Here is a 20444-nt window from a genome sequence, read left to right as displayed (position 1 = left end):
AAACCGGTCTCTTCATTAATGAGAAAAAAAGCGAGGTTTCATCTATGACTGCAACACCATGAATGCCTTGAGGGAGACTATTTCATTTCCATTGTCAGCCTTAATTGAAAGATTGTCATTTCACTTATTCAGGATGATGGCAGTCTTTTCGCCTTGCATTCATGTGTTTCTACACTTTTGCCTTCAGATTGCTTGACTTCAGTAATCCTGTGGCTGAATGGGGGCAAAAACTTTGAAGCTGGCTTATTGAGGAAAGCCTGCCCTACAGGAGTGGATGACGTTATATCTAGCTTGTTGTGCTATAAATGCTCAGGTGGTCAGCCTACATTTGGCCATACATTGCTTATGCTTGTATCAAGAAAAATAATGCACAGGGTTTGTGAGATTACTGTTGCTCTTCTTCTTACTATTTTGCCGCTGTATTTCACCTCCAACCCTCGCGAGAAGATGAAAGCAAAAACAAATGATACGCTGCTTGTTAATAACAACAGTAATGCTGCTCAGGCACGTAGAGACCAACTCCACTAATTAAACAAGTTCTGTGTGTGTGTGCACCGGCATGTTATGACTGAAGGCTTTCATTGTCATTTTCATTAGCGCTTTCTAATCATGGTAACCGTGACAAACCTTGAGTTTCTCTAATCATTTTATCAAGGCGAGGGGTGCACATCCTAACAGAGGTGGGGCATCATGAGAAAACACATTTATCACTGTGAGTGCTGAATGCTCGCTGTGTGTGATTGTGTGAGGTTTAAGCTTGTGTGCATGTGTGTCAGCGTGAAAGTTTGCATGTCCAAGGTGCTAAATAATGAGTGGGTGTGTGTTGCAGCGTGCGGGGGAGGTTAAGTCATTCATCACTGTAATAACTGTACATCAGGACCATGTCCAGATGTGTTAATATATGCTGGAGGTTCACATGGAATCAGGACATAATCAATACAAGTGATAAGTATGATTAAAAGTGATTAATGGTGATTAATGAAGCCCTCATCTCCATTACCTTCTCTCATTAAAAATCACACCCATCTAAGAGCTCCAATCGCATATCCCATTGTGTGTGTGCGTGTGCAGGCATGTGTGTGTGTGTGTTTGTCCGCGTGCGTGTGTATGAACAGCTCCTTCCAGAGCCCAATCAAGCAAATCATCAGCTATAGAGCATTTGAATCAATTCAGCTGAAGAAGAACTTCTTGAAAATCAACTGTGCCTTTCACTAAAAACACAAACAGAAATCAGGATGAATGAGCTGGGCTTGCCAATCACACTGATTATACTGACGCAGTATCAGAGCACTGACCTGAGTCTTTTGGAGCTCTCTGCAGCAGCTGGGCCGGGGGTGGACTTGCGCTTGCGGGGGCGGCCGGGCCCCCGGCGAGCAGGGCTGCGAGACATCTCGTCTTTCCTGCAGAGAGGAAGACAAAAAGGAAGAGGAGGATGAAGAGAGAGATTAAAGATGCAGTCAGGACAGCAGGAGGAATCAGGAAGGGGGTTGTATCAGCTACAGGTCAAACTGCATTAACTATGAGCAGGTCCCGATAAATCAGGGGAATGCAGCATTAAAGCAGAATTGTGAACGCTGGAATGCACGATTTAGTATAGACAAAAAGTGTCTGTGTGTGTGTTTGTGTGTCATCTCTGCTCACTGGTGGTCGTGTTTCCTCTGTAGTTTGGCCAGCTCTCTCTGTTTCTCTTTGTAGCAGCGCTGTAGCTCAGCCAGCTGGACACGCATGGCCAGCTCCTCCCCTCCCATCGTCTCCATGGAGCCCTTCACTGGGCACACCTGACAGGCACACAAACACGCACAAAGCAGAGGAATTTAAATGCGGAACACAAACTTCACTTGAACAGCCACTGAATATGTAACCAGCTAGTTCTGGGCCAGCTTGTTGATGACTTTCCTGAAAGCCAAAGCTTGCAAGTTTGATCCTTAAAACAGCGGACTTTTTTCTTCGTTAACCAACAACGTCTACTCTGAAATGTAGATTTCTGGGAGACTGGCTCTGCTTCCGAGAAAAAAACATTTGCGCACACCATGTTAGAAAAAGCAAGAAAAAGCTCCGAAATGATGTAATTGAAATGTATCTATTTAATTTTCTAAAATTGCATCTTGCCTTTTTCTGGTAGTTTCTGGTTCTTATATGAAACCTCTCCACTGTTTTAAAATCTAAGCTACCAATAATTTGAAGGTATTTGGCCATCATTGCACACAGTGCTGTGTGTTACAGCAGTGACAGCCTTACTGAAGTGCTGTTGTACAATTTTTATGTTTACATTCCACACGGTGTTTTTAGCTTTGTTGTATTTGTTATACCTTTGATTTAGCAAGATGTTAGGAGTCAATTTATTATTTTCTATGTGCATTTGTACTGTCCTATGATTTATTGACTGTGATGTTCACTGATATATGATATTTATGTGTTCCACTGAACTGAGATGCACTGTGGACCCACTGTTGAACACTTCAGCAACCTACAATTTAGCATAAATGGATTGAATGCGTGTACACGGAACACAGTGATTGAAGCCTCACCGGCTCATGCCGAGGAGTCCAGCTGCACTTCCTGCGCAAGTTAAGCCTCTTCCTGATTGGACACTGCTGGTCAGCCCCTGCATCCACAGACCCTCCCCCCATCTCTAAGGCTCGGGCCGCCGCCAGTGTTGCCAGACTGTGGAGGTCAAAGGCCAGCATTTCCTCACCTGCACGGGAGACGGATTGTTTCAGGTTAGATTGGTACGTTGCATAGCGGGTGACAGTGTGTTGTAAAACATGTTGTGTGCTGAACAGATTTATTTCTGGGAGCAGTGAAACCAAGCCTTGGAAAGTGGAGATATTTATGATATTAGCTGTGCAGTTTATTTGATGTATACTTGTGTTCATGCCTAATCGTACACACAGACAAACAAGCGAGGGGGAGAGGGGGAGAAGGATCTCTACATCTGTCACTGTCATTAACTCTGTCATTGTCACAGCACCAGCAGATGAAAGAGAATATTCATGAGACAGTCCACACACAACACACACACACTAACCTATGCAAATAAAACACACACATTCTGAATACACACAGGCACGTACAACATTTTCGCTGAGCTTCGCAGACATGGGCAAACTGTGTGAGAGTATGTGGGGGAGAACTAGAGAGAAGGAGAATAGCGGGCGTTGGGAGGAGGAGGACTGCAACGCTGTGAGAAGAAGGGAGGTAGGGGGTGGGGAGTAAAGGGGAGGAGAAGCAATAAGAGGCAAAGTGTTTATTGAGCTATCTATTTATTCTCCTACATCTCCTCATTATGGACATGGACAGAATCCAATTTCCCCTTCGAGGAGAAGACGAAGAGATGAAGATGAGGAGGAGAGGAGAGGTTTCACTGGATCACTCACAGTCTGCGCATTGGAGCTGCAAGGCCTACTCGCTGAAATCTGACGTTATTAAAACCTGCATGCGTGAGTGGGATATGGAGACAGAAATGTGGTAAACAGAGGAGGGAGAAGAGGGCAGGAAGGATGCAAGTCTTGGTCTGTGTGCAGAAAAATGAGAGCGTGCATGAAAGAGCAAACGGATGCAAGAATGATAGGTAACTCCTCAGAGAGTGACGGAGAGCGCGGGAAGGAGTTAAGGGATGTGGCTTTGTCCTGTCCTGGCTCGCAGAGGTCAATGCCATCTCATCTGTCAGCCCTGTGAGCCAATGGCACACTCCGATTACCCTGACAGGATGACATCACCACTGACATCACCACGCCTAGTGTAGTATTCTGGAGGATGGCCACAATCGATACATACCTTCCGCTCACAGCATACCTCACACACATACACACTCCTCATTGCCCAGAAATAACACCATACTGTGTCTCTAACGGGGGTGAAGGGTGTAATAAGAGGCGGCACAGGGGATTCCAAGGAAAGAAACAAAAACAGTGGAGGAAAATTAAAAACCATTAGAGTTGCAATGTCCTCATTAGAAGCCATTTGGGAAGTTTATCTAGATGAAATTTCAATACAAAGGAAATGTGATGGACTAAACAAGACTACAGCTCTGTCTAAATAAAAGCGATGCTATTTCATATGGACGGGAGGGGAAAGTACATCTTGATTCTTCAACCTGTAATTGTGATTTCCAGTTTCCAGCAGCTGGGATATCTGTCTGCATCAAGGAACAGCATAAATCCATCTGTCTGGGATCGGTTTCATCTCCCAAACACATTCACAATGACAAAAAAACCCCATCAGCAGTATTAATAACATTCTCTGCGACGAGGCCAGAGCTGGTTTTAAATAAATGTGTTGCAATTTGGAGAATGTTTTCCATGCCACGACAGGACTTATTGATTTCACACCTATTACACATGCTAAGCACGTGCGCGCACATGTAAACAAATGCACACTCACACACTCTATCTTTGTCACACACACGCACAGACAGCAGCTGAGCGACTTATGATTTTTACACTTATTAATTCCGTCAACAAGGCTTGCGGCAGCAGGATTTACACACAAGATTACAATGGTTTAATAAAAAAAAAAAGAAAGAAAGAAAAAAAAAAAAAGAAGTGTTATGGGGGGGAAAAATAACAAAGAGGGAGGAGGAGAGGCGGGAGGAGGCGCAGGCAGGGAACAGGCAGCCTGGTGGAGAGACACATACTCTGATGGAGGAGAGCAGGGATTCATCTGGGATTACTTAACAGCTTAGCCACACACACCGACGTGCACACCACGCACAAAACATACACACGCAGATGCTGGCATAAATAAAAACACTTTCTCTCAGAGGGACGAGAGGAAAATAGGAGCGCTTACAGGAGAAGTGTTTTAGAGGAAAGGGTCTAATTAGCAAAGCAAGATGCCAGAGCCTGGGGGACGCACTGGGCAGAGAATGTGTGCCTGTGTGTCCTGGCTCGAGTGTGAAGCTTAGCTTGCTTGTCCATCTCTGTGCTCACTCAAAACACCCACAATTCAACCCATACACACTCTCCAGAGTTAAAACTCGGTCTATGGGCAAGAACAGAGTCACAGCACAGGAAGGAAATGGGACAGTTTGTGGGATTTTGTGTGTGTGAGTGTGTTTGTACTTGTTTTCCTACATTTGTGAGATCCAAAAATGAGGAATCCACTGTACATGTTGGGTCCAGCGTGTTTTGTGGGAACCAAACGTTGGGTATAAAATCTTTCAATGGATTTTTGAAGATCAAAACTTGGGCAGGCTAAGAGTTAGGTTATGGTTATGTTTAGGCATTCAGCTGTGATGGTTAAATGTAGAATACGGGCCTAGGAAATGTATTGTGTCAATGGACACTCCCCGTGGGCAATATCAACCAGACGTGCACATGTGTGACATTATACACATCTGGATTTCAAACATCTCCCTTACCATCTTTTTTTTTTTTTACTGTGTTGTAAGTGTAAGTCTGTTTGTCTGGGCAAGAAAATAGTTGGGTTGATTTTTTTCCTCCTGGCATTTTGATCTTTTATAACAAAAAAAAATATCAATTCAACTCTGCTTGTGTAAATATATTCTTATTCTCACCTTCAGTGTCTTCTTCTTTGGCCTCCCTGCTTCTCTGCTTGATCTCTAGCTCAGCCAGTTCCCCCAGCATTTCCATTCCATGGTGGGAAGAAGGGCATGGAGTCTGTTCAACAGGTGCAGGTGGGTACAAGGCATCTCTGGTTGCACACAGAGCCGCAGCAATCAATAGCTCCAAGCTCCACATATAAGCCCCTTCAAGCTGGGCTGTTGTACTCGCTGTGGGAGGAAGGTTTGGGTCAGCAGATGGGGAAGGTGTAGGAGAACTACATGTCAATTCCACCAAATCTCCACCTGGATTCATCCCACTCTCCTCCTTCTCCTTCTCCTCAACCACCTCTATGTTTCCTCCATTTTTGCACCCATCCCTCTCCACCTCCTCCTCCTCAATCTCTGCAGGCACAGACACAGTACATTCAGCTGATTCAGGCTCTATTTTCTGTCTCTCATCTTCTTCTGTGCTCTCTTTTTCATGCTCCCCACCACTCTCCTGCTCTTTGGATAGTTGGGGCTCTTCCAGGCCTACCTTCTGGCCCGAGCAACCCAGAGAGAGATCCACTTTTAGGGTTATGCCTGCTGGGCAGGCTGGATCTGTGACTGGAGCTGGAAAAGGGCATGGCTGCAATCCAGAAATTATGCTCTGGGGCTCTGAGACAGAGCATGCTTTTGTTTCCTTCCTTGCCTCCTCTGTAACTCCTTTCTGGGATTCTGCAACTTTGCAGTCTCTCCCATTCTCAGCTTTCCTCATCTCTTCTTCAACAGTGAGAGGCTGGATGTGACATGGGTGTGGGAGGGACTTGGATTCAGGCTCTGCTGGCTCTTCCTCCACCATAGGTTGTTCAGCCAGTCGCGCTTCAGGAGGCGAGGGCCCGGCCTTGTAACCCATACAGATTGGAGTGAAGGTGTAAACAGGTGGCAAGTCTGGTGGAAAGAGGAGAGAGGTCAAATTCTGACATAAAACTGACAAACAGTCTGTACACTGGTAAAAATGAATAAACAGAAAAGAAATAAAAAAGAGAAAAGAAACTCTGTTGTTGTTCGTGTTTTAAATTCATTGGCATTCTGTTCACACAGGCAGGATGAAGTATGTGATTACAGTTGACATAATACATTAACAAAACAGTGTGTTTGTGTACACAAGTGTATAGTATGTCTACAGAATGTGTGTATGTGAACTTGTGTGTGTAGAAGTGCAAGTATATAGATCTATATGGGATATTGATGACACCCTGCTGTTTTCCTATGATTGCTGCAGCAGCCCTGTCATCCTTGCTCTCTTATTATTGATGATATCCCTCCGCCCCCTGACAACACAGCCAGATGAATGTGTATCCTTCCGCCTGTTCTTTCCAAGGACCACTGAAGGATAAGGAGGCTCTGTCTTAAGATACCACTGACCTTCCTCTTGTGACACACACATGCGCACTGGCAGGTCACACACATACACACAAAGAGTGCCCATATGCTTTCTCTGACCTTAATGGCTGGCCTGCCCGCTGTCCCTCTTTAGCTTTCTCAGAAAAAAGTGCACACATACACTCAAGGACACACAGGGTAGGGGATCAGCCCTGCTTCAAACAATTTCTGCAAAATCAAAAGAATACCACGCTTCAAAGACCTGTGCCACATTTCAGCAGCAGCAGCCTCCATCTCTACCCCTTTTTCTTCTAACATTATATCTCTCCATCTCTCTGCCTTGCCTGCTGTCTTTGTATTTTCCGTTATCAGAGAGTTCAACCTGCTGGTACAGTTCTTTCAATTCAGACTCGGCGTTCATTTACAAACCTATAGGCATCTCTACACACACCTGGCTCTAACGATTGTGGGTAGTCCTGAGGTGGTTGCCCTTCTCCTCTGTCGTTGCCCCTTTCCAGGCCTTTAGAGAGATGCGATGGAGCAGGGCTGAGTGCTGGCGAGCGTGGAGCTGCAGCGGCCGGGCTTGGTGTTGGGGTTAGAGGATTTGGGGGGTGCAGACGTGTGGAAGGGGAGTGGTAGCAGGGTGACTGTCGGCTGCTGGGACACAATCCCGGAGATGGTGTTGAGGTCTTGGGTGGAGATGGGGTGTGAGAGAAGGGTTTGGCTGCATGGGAGGAGGCAGTGGATGAAGAAAATGAGGAAGAAGAGGGAGTTCTGGAAGCTGAATTCTCATTATGAGAGTCTTCAATGGTGATGGTTTGCTCTTCGTGTTTTCTCTTTGAAAGAGGAAATGAGGAGAAAAAGATCAGTGGCAAAGGGACAAAATTTTGCAATGTTGAAGCAATACCTAAGTCTACACGGTTAATTATGATCTCCAGCTGTGACCATGGCTCACACTGTTTGATTTCAAAATGATCTGGTGAAGTGAGTGTGTAAAACACTCCACACCAATGTCTCTTATCATCAAAAACATTTTCTGAAAAATAGGAACTCATTGTCTTAAATAAGCATTTCTGAGTATGGTTTTTGCAATATTTTTTTTTGGGGTTTAGAAATAAGGATATACTTGCACAAAGATCTACTCCAGACAACATTTCAGCATGTCCTAATTCTTTTAATCTCAAAGTTTTTGCCTTAAATGTATAAAGCATGTCACGGATTTGAGAAATAAGCCTGTTTCCAAGTGTTTCTGGGTTATTCCAGCATCAGCCTTACTTGTCCTAAGGGGAGGCGCTGCATGTGTTCCATGGCACGCTGCTGCTGCTGCTGCAGGGCATACAGCTCCTGTACACCCTGCCGTAGGAATGAGGAGCGGGAGTAGACTGGGTGGTGCTGCAGGTGAGGGGGGTGGCCTCTGGCTCCGTACACAGGGGACCACAGACCTGACTGTTCCAGAACATCTGGATTTGAAAATGGATCAGAAAGAAGAAAGTAGGAAATTGACCAATTAGCTTTTTCAATAATTAAACCAATACATCGGTACAGAATTAAGAAAAAAATAACTTCCCCCTGAAATTCCATTTGTAACTGATAACTCAGCTACTGATGCTTGAATTAATCTACAATCACACACTTTAATTTTCTTTTTCTACAGTTTGTTGTCTTTCTGAGTAGAGAAACCCATTTTTGTCAGGGCACCACACTTAAGCACAGATAAATCCAAATACACACATATGCTCATACACACACACATCTACATACACACGCGTGCGTGCACATATCCCCTTCTTGGCTGCCTTGTCGCTGGGAACCTTTGTTCTGTGAGATTAGCCTGAGTGGGCTAATGTTTCCCAGGGGAAGGGTTCAGTGGATGCACTTCCCCTCTCTGCAGGAACTCTCACGGAGCGAGTCAAGGGAGGCAGGAGATAATTAAATTTCACAGCCTGTTTGCAAAGCAGCGTTGACGCACACACGCGCGCGCGCACACACACACACACAGAAACACATTATTTTTTCTCCAGCAATCTCAGATGTCCAACAAAACCTTAAACATATATTGTTTCAGACATGAACAGAACTTTAGATATCTGCACACACATGAAGGCACGCGCACACACACAGAAAGAAAAAAAGTCCAGTCCAAACACATCAGTGCTCTACCACCAGAGAGATGAAACACCGGTTCAAATGGTTTGCATAATGCTGGGCACATGCAGAGGGGGGCAATGGAATGGCTGCTCCCGTTAACGAAGCTATAAAACATCATCCCACTGACAGAGGGATTTAGTTGAGCATTATATTATGATTAGCCAAAGATACTAAAACTCTGGGAGAGAAGCGGCAGCAGCTTTCATGGTACAAATGAGCAGAAAGTGGGGGGCAGAGAGGTTGTAAGTGTGGGTAAATAACACAACGTCTGTAGATTCTGTTGGGTTTATGCATCCCATTGTTGCTGTTGGAGGATTCTTATCGTACCTAGTGGATGGTGAGGCCCGGCTTCTGCAGGAAGAACCACAAGTGGAGAGTTGTGGTCTTGGGTAAGTGATCCCAAAACGGGCTGCAAGGGGCTGGGCAGACCTGGCGGGAAGCCAGGGCTCATTCCTACATGGCTTAGACCTAGAATAAAGATGGACAAGATGCAACACACATTCAATGAAAGCAACAATTAAATATTTACTCCAACTATCCAAAAATATAGAGGTGTGTTCTAGTTCTTAATAGAAACAAAATAGTTTTAAAAATTAGACAAAAAACATTGATCAGTATGAAACTCCGCAGCAAAACACATGATATATTGAATAAACTAAATTGTCTCGCTACTCACCGTATGAATGCCCCATCCAGAGGGAGGGACTTCCTGTCCTCTGCATCCAGTGGTGGTGAGCTGGGTGAGCGTGCGCAGCATGGTCTGTCCCTAACTGACTTGTTCCTCCAGGGACCAGGAGGTGAGAGGTCAGGTCACCGTGGCAACTACTAGAAGGGTGAATCCTGGCGAACTCCATGCAGTCCTTGTTTTCCCTGTTGTGACATTAGATGAGGTAAACTTTGTCATTACATTGATAATCCCTCTTATTGTCATCATCATCATTATGATGATTATCTTCATCCATGTCATCTTCATTACCACTACTACCATTATAATCATCAAGAGAAGGAAATGTGAGGGCAACAGGAACAGCCATCATCTTGTGCCCGGTCTGTGAGTTCTCATTATATGTTTTCTTCCCCTAATATGACTACATAATAAGAGCCTGATACTTCAGAGACATCCGTATTAGTTCCTGTAACATTAATGCACCACATCTCATCTTAAGGAGAAAGAGAGAGAGATGGGAAGCAAGAGAGTGAGGAGGTACAGAAAAACCACATCAAAGGGTGAGAGGAGTAAATGGAGTGAGGGGTTGAAAGAAAAGTGAAGCAGAGCCTCAGACAGGGAGAAAGAAACCGAGAGAATAAAAGAGTTGGAGCTTATCAGATATGATGAAAACTGAATAGATGCTACTGCGTGCGTGCGTGTGTGTAGGTGTTAGTGTTTGTGAGATTACCTAATGATCATCTCTCTGTCTCTATCGAGGTGATGAAGACTCATCTGGTCTTCTGTCATCCTCTTCCTCTCCTCTGCCTCCCGACCAAGGGGATACACAGGGCGCGACACCCCTAAATCACAAATACGACAGGACAACCATGCTAAGACTGGCCAGCACTACGCAAGTGATTTTTTTACGCATACTGTCAAATTGTGGTGTTCATTACTGTCCAGAAATTCTACCTTTCCTTCATACCTACTAAACCTGAGGGCAACATCATTGTTGATTTCTGTGATTCTAGATATAGAATATGTTTGAAGCTCTACAAAGTTGTCTTCTTTAGGAAAGCAATAAAAATCTAGAGTGACAAAAAGGACCATGAAATACTGTATGATACAAGATGTCTGACCTTTTATGCTGGGCAGCACCCTTCCCTGTCTGCTGTGTCCAGGGGTGCTGTCTGGGGAACGATGGGGTGGCCTGGCTACTGCGACCGCAATACCTACTGGAGGCTGTCGGACCTCCCCCTCTCCAGCTTCCCCTGCCTCCTTTGACCCTCTGTCACTTCTCTCCCCTTCATTCGTGGAGCCCCGACGAGGAGGGAGAGACTGTTTGGTAGGTTCTTGCTGAGAGATGTTGCTTTTAGCTCCTCCTCTGTCCCCCTTCTCTGATCTATCTCCTCCCTTGTTGAGGCAGCCCAGACCTCCAAATGGGCTTCGCTGTGGTAACATCAAGGGTTGCTGGGAGCTGTAGTTCATAAGGTTCTTCATTGCACTACCCTCACTGTCGGTGTGAGATGAGGAACGGGATAGTGGAGGAGGGTGTTGGGAATGGGCCCCTTTACCAACATGATGGCTACCTTTTCTATGGTCCTCTTGGGGGCCTCCTCGAGCCCCCCATGAAGGTGCTGTTTGATTTCCATCTCTTCCCTTCTCCTCTGCACTTGCTGCCTGGCTACTGTGCTGCTGGTGCCGTATTCTTGCAACTTTTTGCCCCTCCCTTTGAGCTGCTGGCCCCAATCCCACCTTACTATCAGGACCTGAAAGAGAACAATCCCTGAAGGGAGAAGTGCCGGTATCGGGACCATTCTTGGAAGTACCCTGTCCAGCACCAGAGTGTGTGTCCTGGGTATCTGAAGGATTTGAGGGACGGGAAACCTCGTCCACAACTTCAACATCCCTAAAGGATGAAGATGACTCCATGTTGCAGGACCGTAGTTCAGGTTGAGAGCTCACGTTGGAGCTAGGTTTGTGGAAGTGATATGTCTGGTGGCTCCAGTCAGGAGGCTTGTCAGCTTTGTCATATCCGATCTGCTGTTGATGTGGCTGAGATTTGTCCTTTTTCTGACAGCTACTAAGGCGGTTGTGGTGTTGAGAGGGACTTTCATAAGATCCCTCTCCACTTTTATCATCTGCCTTTCTCCCAGCTCCTCCTGCTCCACGACAGTCAGGGGCCACCAAGTCCACCTGTGGCCCAACTGAAGGCACATAAGTGGGGCCAATGACCTTTGCCTCCCTGCTGGACCCCACAGGTGAGCATACTGTATCTTTAGAGGATGTGAGAGTCAGAGGGGGAGGAGGACAGTAAAACTCAGGATGAGGATGGCGATGTGTGTGGGGTAGCCACCCTCCAGTTACTGTGGAGCCCATGTGCAAGGCATGAGGAGGAGGTGGTGGAGCGGGAGGTGGAGGCATGGAGTAAGAGGCCACAGAGTGAGGGGTTGGAGGTGCCAAGATGGCTGTTACTGCCGCTGCCCCTCGTCTCATACATTCAGGTGATGAAGCTGAGGATTCACTGATCCTCATTTCCCCATTTATGGGTGAATCTTTTGAGCCCCGCCTGCTGCCTCCTGATGGAGGTCGCCCCACTCCACCACCACTGCAGCTGCTGAGTGCTCCACCCTTACCTCCGCAGCCAGCCTCTGCCCCCGAGCCACTGGACAGTTTACAGGCACTCATATGTTTCACTCCCTGACTGCCCGAGTCACTGTCTCTATAATCCTTGTGTCGCTCCAGAGAGTGTCTGTGGTCTTCCTCCCGGCCCTGGAGTGCAAGATGAGAAAGAAGGGCCGGGTGAGGGTGGGGGTAAGCTTGGTGGTGAAGGCCAGAGGCAGTGGTGGCAGGGTTTGTCTGATGTGGATGATGATGATGGTGATGATGATGAAGCTGTTGTTTGTCTTTGCTCTCCTGGTGCCGCTCCTTGCTGCTTGATCTGTCTCTCTCCTTTGACAAACCCCCTTTATCACCTACATCCTTGGTGCTCTTCCCACCTCCTCCCCCATTGTCTGTCTCTCTGCTGCAAGAGCCGAGTGGGTGGCCTGGGGCTGTCCTGGACAGTGGAGGGAGGCTGTGATTGGGGGAGAGCAGTGGAGGCTGGGGAGGAAGGCCTCTCAGGTAGAAGTGATCTTAAAGGAAAAGAGAAGACAGATGTCAAAAGTTGAACATTTCTATAAATCTGGTGTAAACTGGTGGCAAAAGTTAGGTTTTATTAAACGAGCAATATGCATTATATGATGTTGTCTTGCAAGAAATGATGAACTGTCAGCTTGAATAACTTGACTCAGTTACCAGCAGTTCTTATTCCTTTCGGTGATGCTGAATAAGCAATTTATGGAGACAGTCTATATAAGAAAGCTATTTTTTTCCACTCTGTTACATTCACATGCACATTCTAACACCTACCTTTTTGAGTTTCATAGAAGCGGTGCTGTCCATAGAGACTGTTGCTATGGTGATCCAAGGGACTCATAGGGAGAAAAGGAGAAGCAAGACTTCCTGAATAGCTGGGGTACCCTGTCAGTGGGAGGCAGAGTTAGAGGGAATTGATGTTTCTGTCTGGCGTTGACATTCAGCAGCCCTCTAAACAAACAGTTTATCTCCACAATCTATCATGTAATGGGGCCATCTTGGAAAACACAGAAAAACTATGGCCAGTTAGTGCTACTTTCACCATAAATGCACTTTTGCACAAACATGCCAGATGAGTTGACATTATTTACAGTGGACAAAGTGGTGACAAAAACCACAGCTGACAGCTACTGCCATGTGTTTGCAGCATTTAACTGGATGGAATTTGCTCTTCTACAAAACACATTTTTCCTCAAACCAAAGACAAATAGTATGAAACATTGCAGCCTCTTAACACACACGCATACAGTACACACACTCACTCTTCCCAGGAGGTCACTGGGAGGTAAATGGTAGTTTCACTCTGTTCTTTGTCTTCAAGGACATTGAACTGTATCTTGGGAAAGAGGAGGTCTTAGTTTTTGTGTTGATTGGGTGAACTCACAAACACACTAACTCATATATTAGCACACAAACACGAACATAACACCGAAGACAAACATTCCTACATTATGAAACAAAAAAAAAGAAGCTTTGACTTTGTCTGTGCATTCAGGTGCAACTGTGTGTTATCCAGCAGTTGGTTTCATGCCCCACAGAGTGTCCTTGCCGGCCCGTTAATTGGCAACCGTTAAAAGTTTAACGGTAGTGGCCAAAGTAAACAGCACTCCATAAAAACTCATCCTACGCATTCCACAGTCACACTGCAAAACCACCAACACCCCCTCGCTGCTTCCAGCATGAGAGTGTCAGTGTGTGGAGGGGGGTGGGGTGGAGGGATCTGCGTGTTCCTGCTGCAGTATAAATGCATGAATGCGTTCACTTTAGTTTGTGTGTGTATGTGTGATTACTCTGACTGGTTAACAACCACTGAATCTAAGTAGTAACAATTAGCCAAAAGGCCCTGTCAGCCATCTAAGGCCAATCCCCCAGGTAATGATGAGTGATAAAACTGGGAGATGGAGGGGAGATGACAAAAACAAGAAGAGGGGAACAAAGATGAGATAGAGGAGCACGGCGACAAAGATGTGGAAGGAAATAAAATAAGGGACGAAAGGAAAGAAGGAATGGATGGAGGAATTTAGTGATCGAATTCAGATGGAGACAGAAGGAAAAAATAAAGAGCCCCCAGTTTGGGGCTGCTGCAAGGTGTATGGAGAGAGGAGAGGGAAATGTATGCTGCTGAGGGGGAATGATGTAAGATGAAGGAAGAAGTGAAAGGGAAGTGGAGGACACGGGAAAGGGAGGTAAGAAGATAAAGAAAAGCTCACGAGAAAGAGACCAAAAACAAGGACAGATGTGGAAGAGAGGGTAAGTGACTGCACTTTTGTGTGTCCATGAGGGAGAGAGACTGAAAAGTTTTTCATGTGTGAGGTAATATCTGCAACAATGTGTGTGTGTGTGTGTGTGTGTGTGTGTGTATCAGGCAGGTTTCTTCTCTCTGTGCTGGCTACGCTCCACTGTCTGGACTGTGGCCAGCTGGCAGATCGCCTACTAGAGCTCCCTGGCTTGAATTCTTAAAAACAATCATTTGTAGTATGTGTGTGTGCGTACAAGCGTGTACACACACGTGTATGCGTTTGAACATCAAAGCTGAGCCACGCAGACGTAAAATCTGTCTGATAGGAGGACACACATTTTCCCTTACACACATACATTTTTACTCCCTTTTCACTCTCTTCTGCATTCAGGATGAAGCCTCGTCTCCGACTCTTTCTATGAATCCGGGTTGAGATGGTCACTCCAGGCAACATTAGTGCTCATTTTTAGAGCTTAATTGCTGCAAATGAGACAGCCGTACAAACAAAACTCTTCAGAGTGGCACCAGGAGAGATTTCTCTGTAGAATGGCACTCATGAGATTGTTTGGTGCCTAAATAAAAAAAACTTGAGGCACAGTGGTAACATGTGCAGTCTCCATGGGTAAGAGAGGCAGTGTGTTTAGTTTATTTGCCCAAATCAAATTTAAGCATTTGTACACTTCCTCATCAGCAGGATGTAACAAATTAAAACTCATGGGAGGGAAATAAACAGCAATTTTACTCAAGGGCTCAAAGTCATTAAAGATTAAGGTTACAAGTCACTTAAAGTGCCAAATATGTGAATTTGCCATTGTTTGGACAAGTGGTTTGCGGCGTCACTGGCAGGTGAAACAAATCAGAGCAGCCTCTTCTCATGGCAAACATTTTACTTGTCATGAAGGCCAGGAAAGGTGTAAGCCTAATAAATAATATCAACAACTGGCCAGCTTGATTAAAGTGTCCCTGCATGCACAACACCAGAACGCTGAAAGTGATTCACCTGAGAGGAATGCTGCATTATTTTTGTTATTGATTGTTTTTATCTGTGCTTTCCTGCCATAGTGTGTCAAAATGAAGTGAAAGATACTGTTAGTACATTGTAAGACAGCTGGTTAAAGATACACTGCCTTGTATGATGTGGTGAAAGTTAATTTCTTATCTAATTCCAATGGTAATGTTACAGACTTGAGTCCGTTTTCAGTTAGTTGAGAAATCCAGCCTGTGCCGGAAACTGTCTCTCTGTTGAAGTTTCTTTAGATGTTATCTCTTTAGACACATCTCACTCATACACACACTCTCTCACACACACACGTACACACACACACCTGAAAGGGACAGATAACTATGTCAGGCTTGGTCTTTCACCACAAACGGTTAACAGTCAAAAGAGGACATGATGCATGTGGATGCGCAAGTTTTTTTCTGTGAATGTGTGTGTCAGATCAGGAAGGGGGCCGTTGGAGGTCGGTTAGCACAGAGGGGGCCCTGAGGGTGGGGCTGCGGTCAGAGAAGGAGGGGGCTATGATGAGAGTGTGAATAGTGGAAATGGGGGTGAGTTTCAGTGTATGTCTGCATGTGGGTGAGGAACATATCCCTAAAAGTGAAAGCTTTATTGAAATACTATAAGATGAAAGTAGGAGATAAAATGTAGGGATGAAGAAGGCTGGAGTGCACTGTTGAACTATTGCAGGTTAAGGTTCATTTTCAAGATGCATCGAGATGTGTATTTATTTATGTGCTTATTCGTGGGTTGAGGCGAGAAGGAATAAGAGGGTTTCAGTTAAGCATCAGTCATGGTGCTCAAATTCTGTACTAGAAAACAACCACAAACACAAAACCACATGCTCGCTGACAAACAGACCGAGAAGAAAGTTGTATGTGTGTGCTGCTAAAAGAAGCATCATCTGAGGCATCACTGCTGCACGTGTTTGGCCTCAGCTCAGTGTTGGTTAAACCACTTAATGGCTTCATCCCAATCTAATCCCAAACCAAGACCATGGATTAGGGAGAGACCCGAGCTGCTTCCTGTGTGCTTGTGTGTGTACTGTAAGTGTGTCTTACCTTCATGTGAGTGGTGGAACCAGATAGGGGAAGCGCTTGAGTGGGGTCCAGCTCTGTAGGAGGGGGAGGAGGGGGAGGCAGCAGGTCCAGAGGGGTGAGAAGGGTGTGAAGGTGGGGACCCCAGACTCCTGGCCAGAAAGGAGCCCATGAAGGAAGCACCTAAGTGACACAGAGAGAGGGTTAGAGGGCTCATCGCGGATTAATTTAGGCTTCTTAAAGGGAGGAAGGTCCTCTGGGGTGACAATGATAAAGCAGCATTACAGAAGAAGAGAAGTTACTCCGTTCAAATGGCTTTGAAACTGAGAAAAAGAACAAGGGTGCTCAAACTTCCCCAAAGACTAAAGAAGAAAAAAGTACATTATATATTCAATGCTATCACTAAATGGCTATTTATACAGTCTGTAACTAGTTTCAAATTACATGTCTGGTGAAACTTCGTGAGCTGACCCAGAAAATTTGCTCCTCTTGAGCACACTGCTAGTAGAGGTGTTGCAGGTCTGACTCAGATTTTTTGCTCCGACGTCAGAAAAGCTTTGGGGAGGCATTTTGTTTTCGGTTTATGATCCAAATTGGTGGAAACTGAGGTCTGAGGTGTGTTTCTGACCTGCAACTTGTATTTGAACAGTCTTTGCTACAGCTGATATTTTTAACTTTGGTGCCATGTCTAATCAGCATAAGCATCACACTGTCACAGTGACAAAAAGAAACTTAAAACAAAAGAGTACAAAACTGAAGGGGTTTTGCTTTGGTTTGATGGAGACAAAATTGCTTTTACATTTAGGACATTTTCAGACAAAAAATAACCTCCCATGAAAATTATGTCAGCTCATCATTTTTATTACAAATGCAGATAACGATGACAATGAAAAATCCCATTTCTGCTATGCTAGCTGTTCAGTTAAAATCCCTGTTGTTTTAACACCTGGAAAAGCTTTGGCCCTTGTGAATCTATTGCTCTCACTGCAGCTCCTGCATTGCAGCACAAAACTTTCGTCAGTTAAAGACTATTTTCAGTCTGACATCGGCAGTGGGTGTACTTCTCGTGGACACACACAGACAGAACATGAAACCATTGATGCAGAGCTAGCCTAAGCATACTACTTTAAAGGTTACGCAAAGGAGTTGCTCCACACTTGTATTGTAGTAGAGTTTACAGGATGACATATCCTTTTAATAAAGTCTGAGCAGTTTCCATCCTCACATCATTGCACATGTATTTATTCAAAGGTGCAGATGTGGGCACTGATGAAACTCTCTTCAAACTCAGTCTCCAGTTTGCTTTTCTAGTGAGCGTGTTGTTTAACCTTTGTATTGTTGTAGAGGTCATAACAAATTTGAGGGAACACAGATGTGTGTAAAGGGTCTTGTGTTCCCTTTCTGATGACAAAACTGGTATAACTCAGACCTTAGCAGGCCCTTACATAGATGGATAGTGTAGTCTTTAAATTTGTGTGCTGTAGTTGCTTCCATCCCACTAAGAATCCATCCATTAGCCATATCAGTTTTTCTTTTCTTTCTGTAGCTCATCCTGGCTCTAAACCTGTTCATTTTAAGACAACCATAGTTTACATAGCTGTCTAACCTCCTTGTGGCTCTTTGCACACGAATGAAAAAGTTGTACAGCCCTTTTAAATGTTACAAATGTCACTGGACAAAATGGATTTTATTCTCTGGTTTGAGCAGCTAAGAAACTCGTAGCTTCATTTGAAAGTCCTGATTTACAAAGATTGTGTAAAACACTTTTGGGCCACTTTTTGTCACGCGATAAACACACTCATAGTTGTAGTGTGGTCTCGCCAGAATGGAAAAATGTCACTGTTACTGGAGTGCATCCATTCTAGGAATCGCTATATCTGTGACCCGTGCACAAGAGCATGGGAACCACACAAATGTCAAGAATGGCACCTTTGGAAGAGCGGCCTACATGCAGAGGCACAATTTCCGCTTTACAATTTGTCTCCTGTGGATGTGTAACATGAACCTCACATTATCACAGTACTAGGCTGTTTGGGTCACCAATGTTTTAGCGGTGACTCACTGCCACAATCACAAAAGGATGGAGCGTAAATTAGGTGCACCAATTGTTCTGTAGCACCAGCAAAACATGGCTTGTGTAAACTGGCCTCATATCACCAGACAAATGTGTAAATGCAAATGATTGTGAACCTCTCAGTTAAATTTCAAATGTCAGTGGACTGTTATCGACGGCCACAGAACAAAATGCTAATGGGTGCAGTTGGATAGACTTATAGAGCAATAAAACATGTGACGTAGCGCCGAGCAGAGTGCCTCAGTGGCTTTCTACTGTGCTGTCTAATTGTATCAAAACCCACCCCATTATGAATAACCAATTGTGATTGGCCTGAGCAGGGCTGCTTAAAAATCTGTTTGAAGGGGAGTGAGCCCAGATAAAGTCTGCCAGAGCAAATGAAACACGAGCTGTCAGTTTGTCTGGTTCTCAGGCTATGTGTAAACAGCTGTATTGATAAAAATAATATTTTCTCCTCTGTCTCTTTGGTACTGATGACTAAAAATATGTCTGGAAAGCCTCCTGTACTGAAACATTGATGTCCCACAGAATATCCCTTACATTAAAACTCGATGTTACTGAAAAATATGCCATCATGCTTCCCAACAGATGCTGCCATAAACTTTTCTATATGATACATCAATAAAACTAGAGGAAGGGGGGCTCTTCATCTGTGCCTAAACATGGAATTAGTTAGGTTATTACAGGTAGAAACTGAAAATACACATCAAGTTAGTCTCCTAAACCAGACTAAGGACAATTTGAGTATCTGCAAACTGAGTGATCCAAAAGAGTTCAGTTTTGCTTTGTTTTAAATGCATCTCCACTAATCAACATGCTCTCATTTAGTGGAACAAACTGAACAGTTGTAAGGGAAGAGGAAACAAATCCACAGGGAATCAGGTAATTAGTCACTGGATGGAGTAAGGGAGAGAGGTGGTGGGCTGGGTCGTTACCCATAAACGCTGTGTTGCATCAGAGGCAATTACCACAACCACAACAGTCCGCATTCAAGCTACACACTCACACACACGTACAGTACCCTCACCTCAACGACGTCCCGACGCCCTGACAACCACAACCGCAAGTGCCTTCAGCTGTCTGCCAATCTCTTTCTAACAAACGCACACACAGCGCACACATGTGCACCAACTACCACACACACACAAGCGGGAGGGCATGGGATAAATCATGAACAAGATGGAGCAGCGGCATGTGTTAAGAGACAAATCTGGGTGTGTGTGTCTATTTATACAGCTGGATCCCCAGCATTGAAACACACACAGACGATAACACGCACACACACCACACAATTTAAAAGTAGAAATCCCCCCCATCTTCTGCTCTTGATATTTTCACTCTCTGCAGTCATAATACATTTTAGAGAAAAAGAAAAAGACCCATCTAGACATTTATTTTCTCTGTTTTGTTCTCAGTCTTACTGAGAGGATATTTTTTCCAGGGGTTTTTTTTTTTTTTCCCCTCCAAATCCTTTCTTGTACAACTGTAGATCAGTAGACTTCCAGCCAGTCATCATAAAACACAGCTCGTATAAGGCCAGTTTCACAAGCCCTCTTGGCAATGCAGGCGCTCACACAAACATATACAGTCACACACATCAAATAAAGAGTGGCACACAAACACAGCGCTCCGCGCAGCTAATGTGCTGCAACTGTCGATGGGACAGTTTTTAGATGAGTGCCGATAAGCATCTTGAAGTGAGGCCCGCCCCTTCCATATAAGTTAACTTGTGTTAAAAATGACACTTAAAAACTTGTTGCACTGATTTTCAACTGATTAGCGCCTTTAG

General features: G+C 44.9%; 1 protein-coding gene across 2 annotated transcripts in view; it reads right to left on the bottom strand.

Moving 5' to 3' along the window:
• The window catches only part of bahcc1b (BAH domain and coiled-coil containing 1b), a 60656-nt gene that overhangs the window by 13788 nt on the left and 26424 nt on the right, over positions 1-20444 (bottom strand). For both annotated transcript variants that reach the window (XM_072373948.1, XM_072373949.1), the window contains exons 3-14: positions 16606-16764; positions 13080-13190; positions 10808-12802; positions 10417-10528; positions 9696-9889; positions 9347-9487; positions 8147-8331; positions 7323-7707; positions 5519-6436; positions 2529-2695; positions 1642-1778; positions 1296-1400 (exon numbers count right to left, since the gene is read on the bottom strand). In XM_072373948.1, coding sequence (XP_072230049.1) covers positions 1296-1400; positions 1642-1778; positions 2529-2695; positions 5519-6436; positions 7323-7707; positions 8147-8331; positions 9347-9487; positions 9696-9889; positions 10417-10528; positions 10808-12802; positions 13080-13190; positions 16606-16764 — 4609 coding nt within the window. The remainder of the gene's footprint in view (positions 1-1295; positions 1401-1641; positions 1779-2528; positions 2696-5518; positions 6437-7322; positions 7708-8146; positions 8332-9346; positions 9488-9695; positions 9890-10416; positions 10529-10807; positions 12803-13079; positions 13191-16605; positions 16765-20444) is intronic.

Source organism: Leuresthes tenuis, unplaced genomic scaffold, assembly GCF_036924035.1.
Source record: "Leuresthes tenuis unplaced genomic scaffold, fLeuTen1.0.hap1 SCAF_20, whole genome shotgun sequence".
Taxonomy (NCBI): domain Eukaryota; kingdom Metazoa; phylum Chordata; class Actinopteri; order Atheriniformes; family Atherinopsidae; genus Leuresthes; species Leuresthes tenuis.
This window is presented reverse-complemented; position numbering and strand designations above follow the sequence as displayed.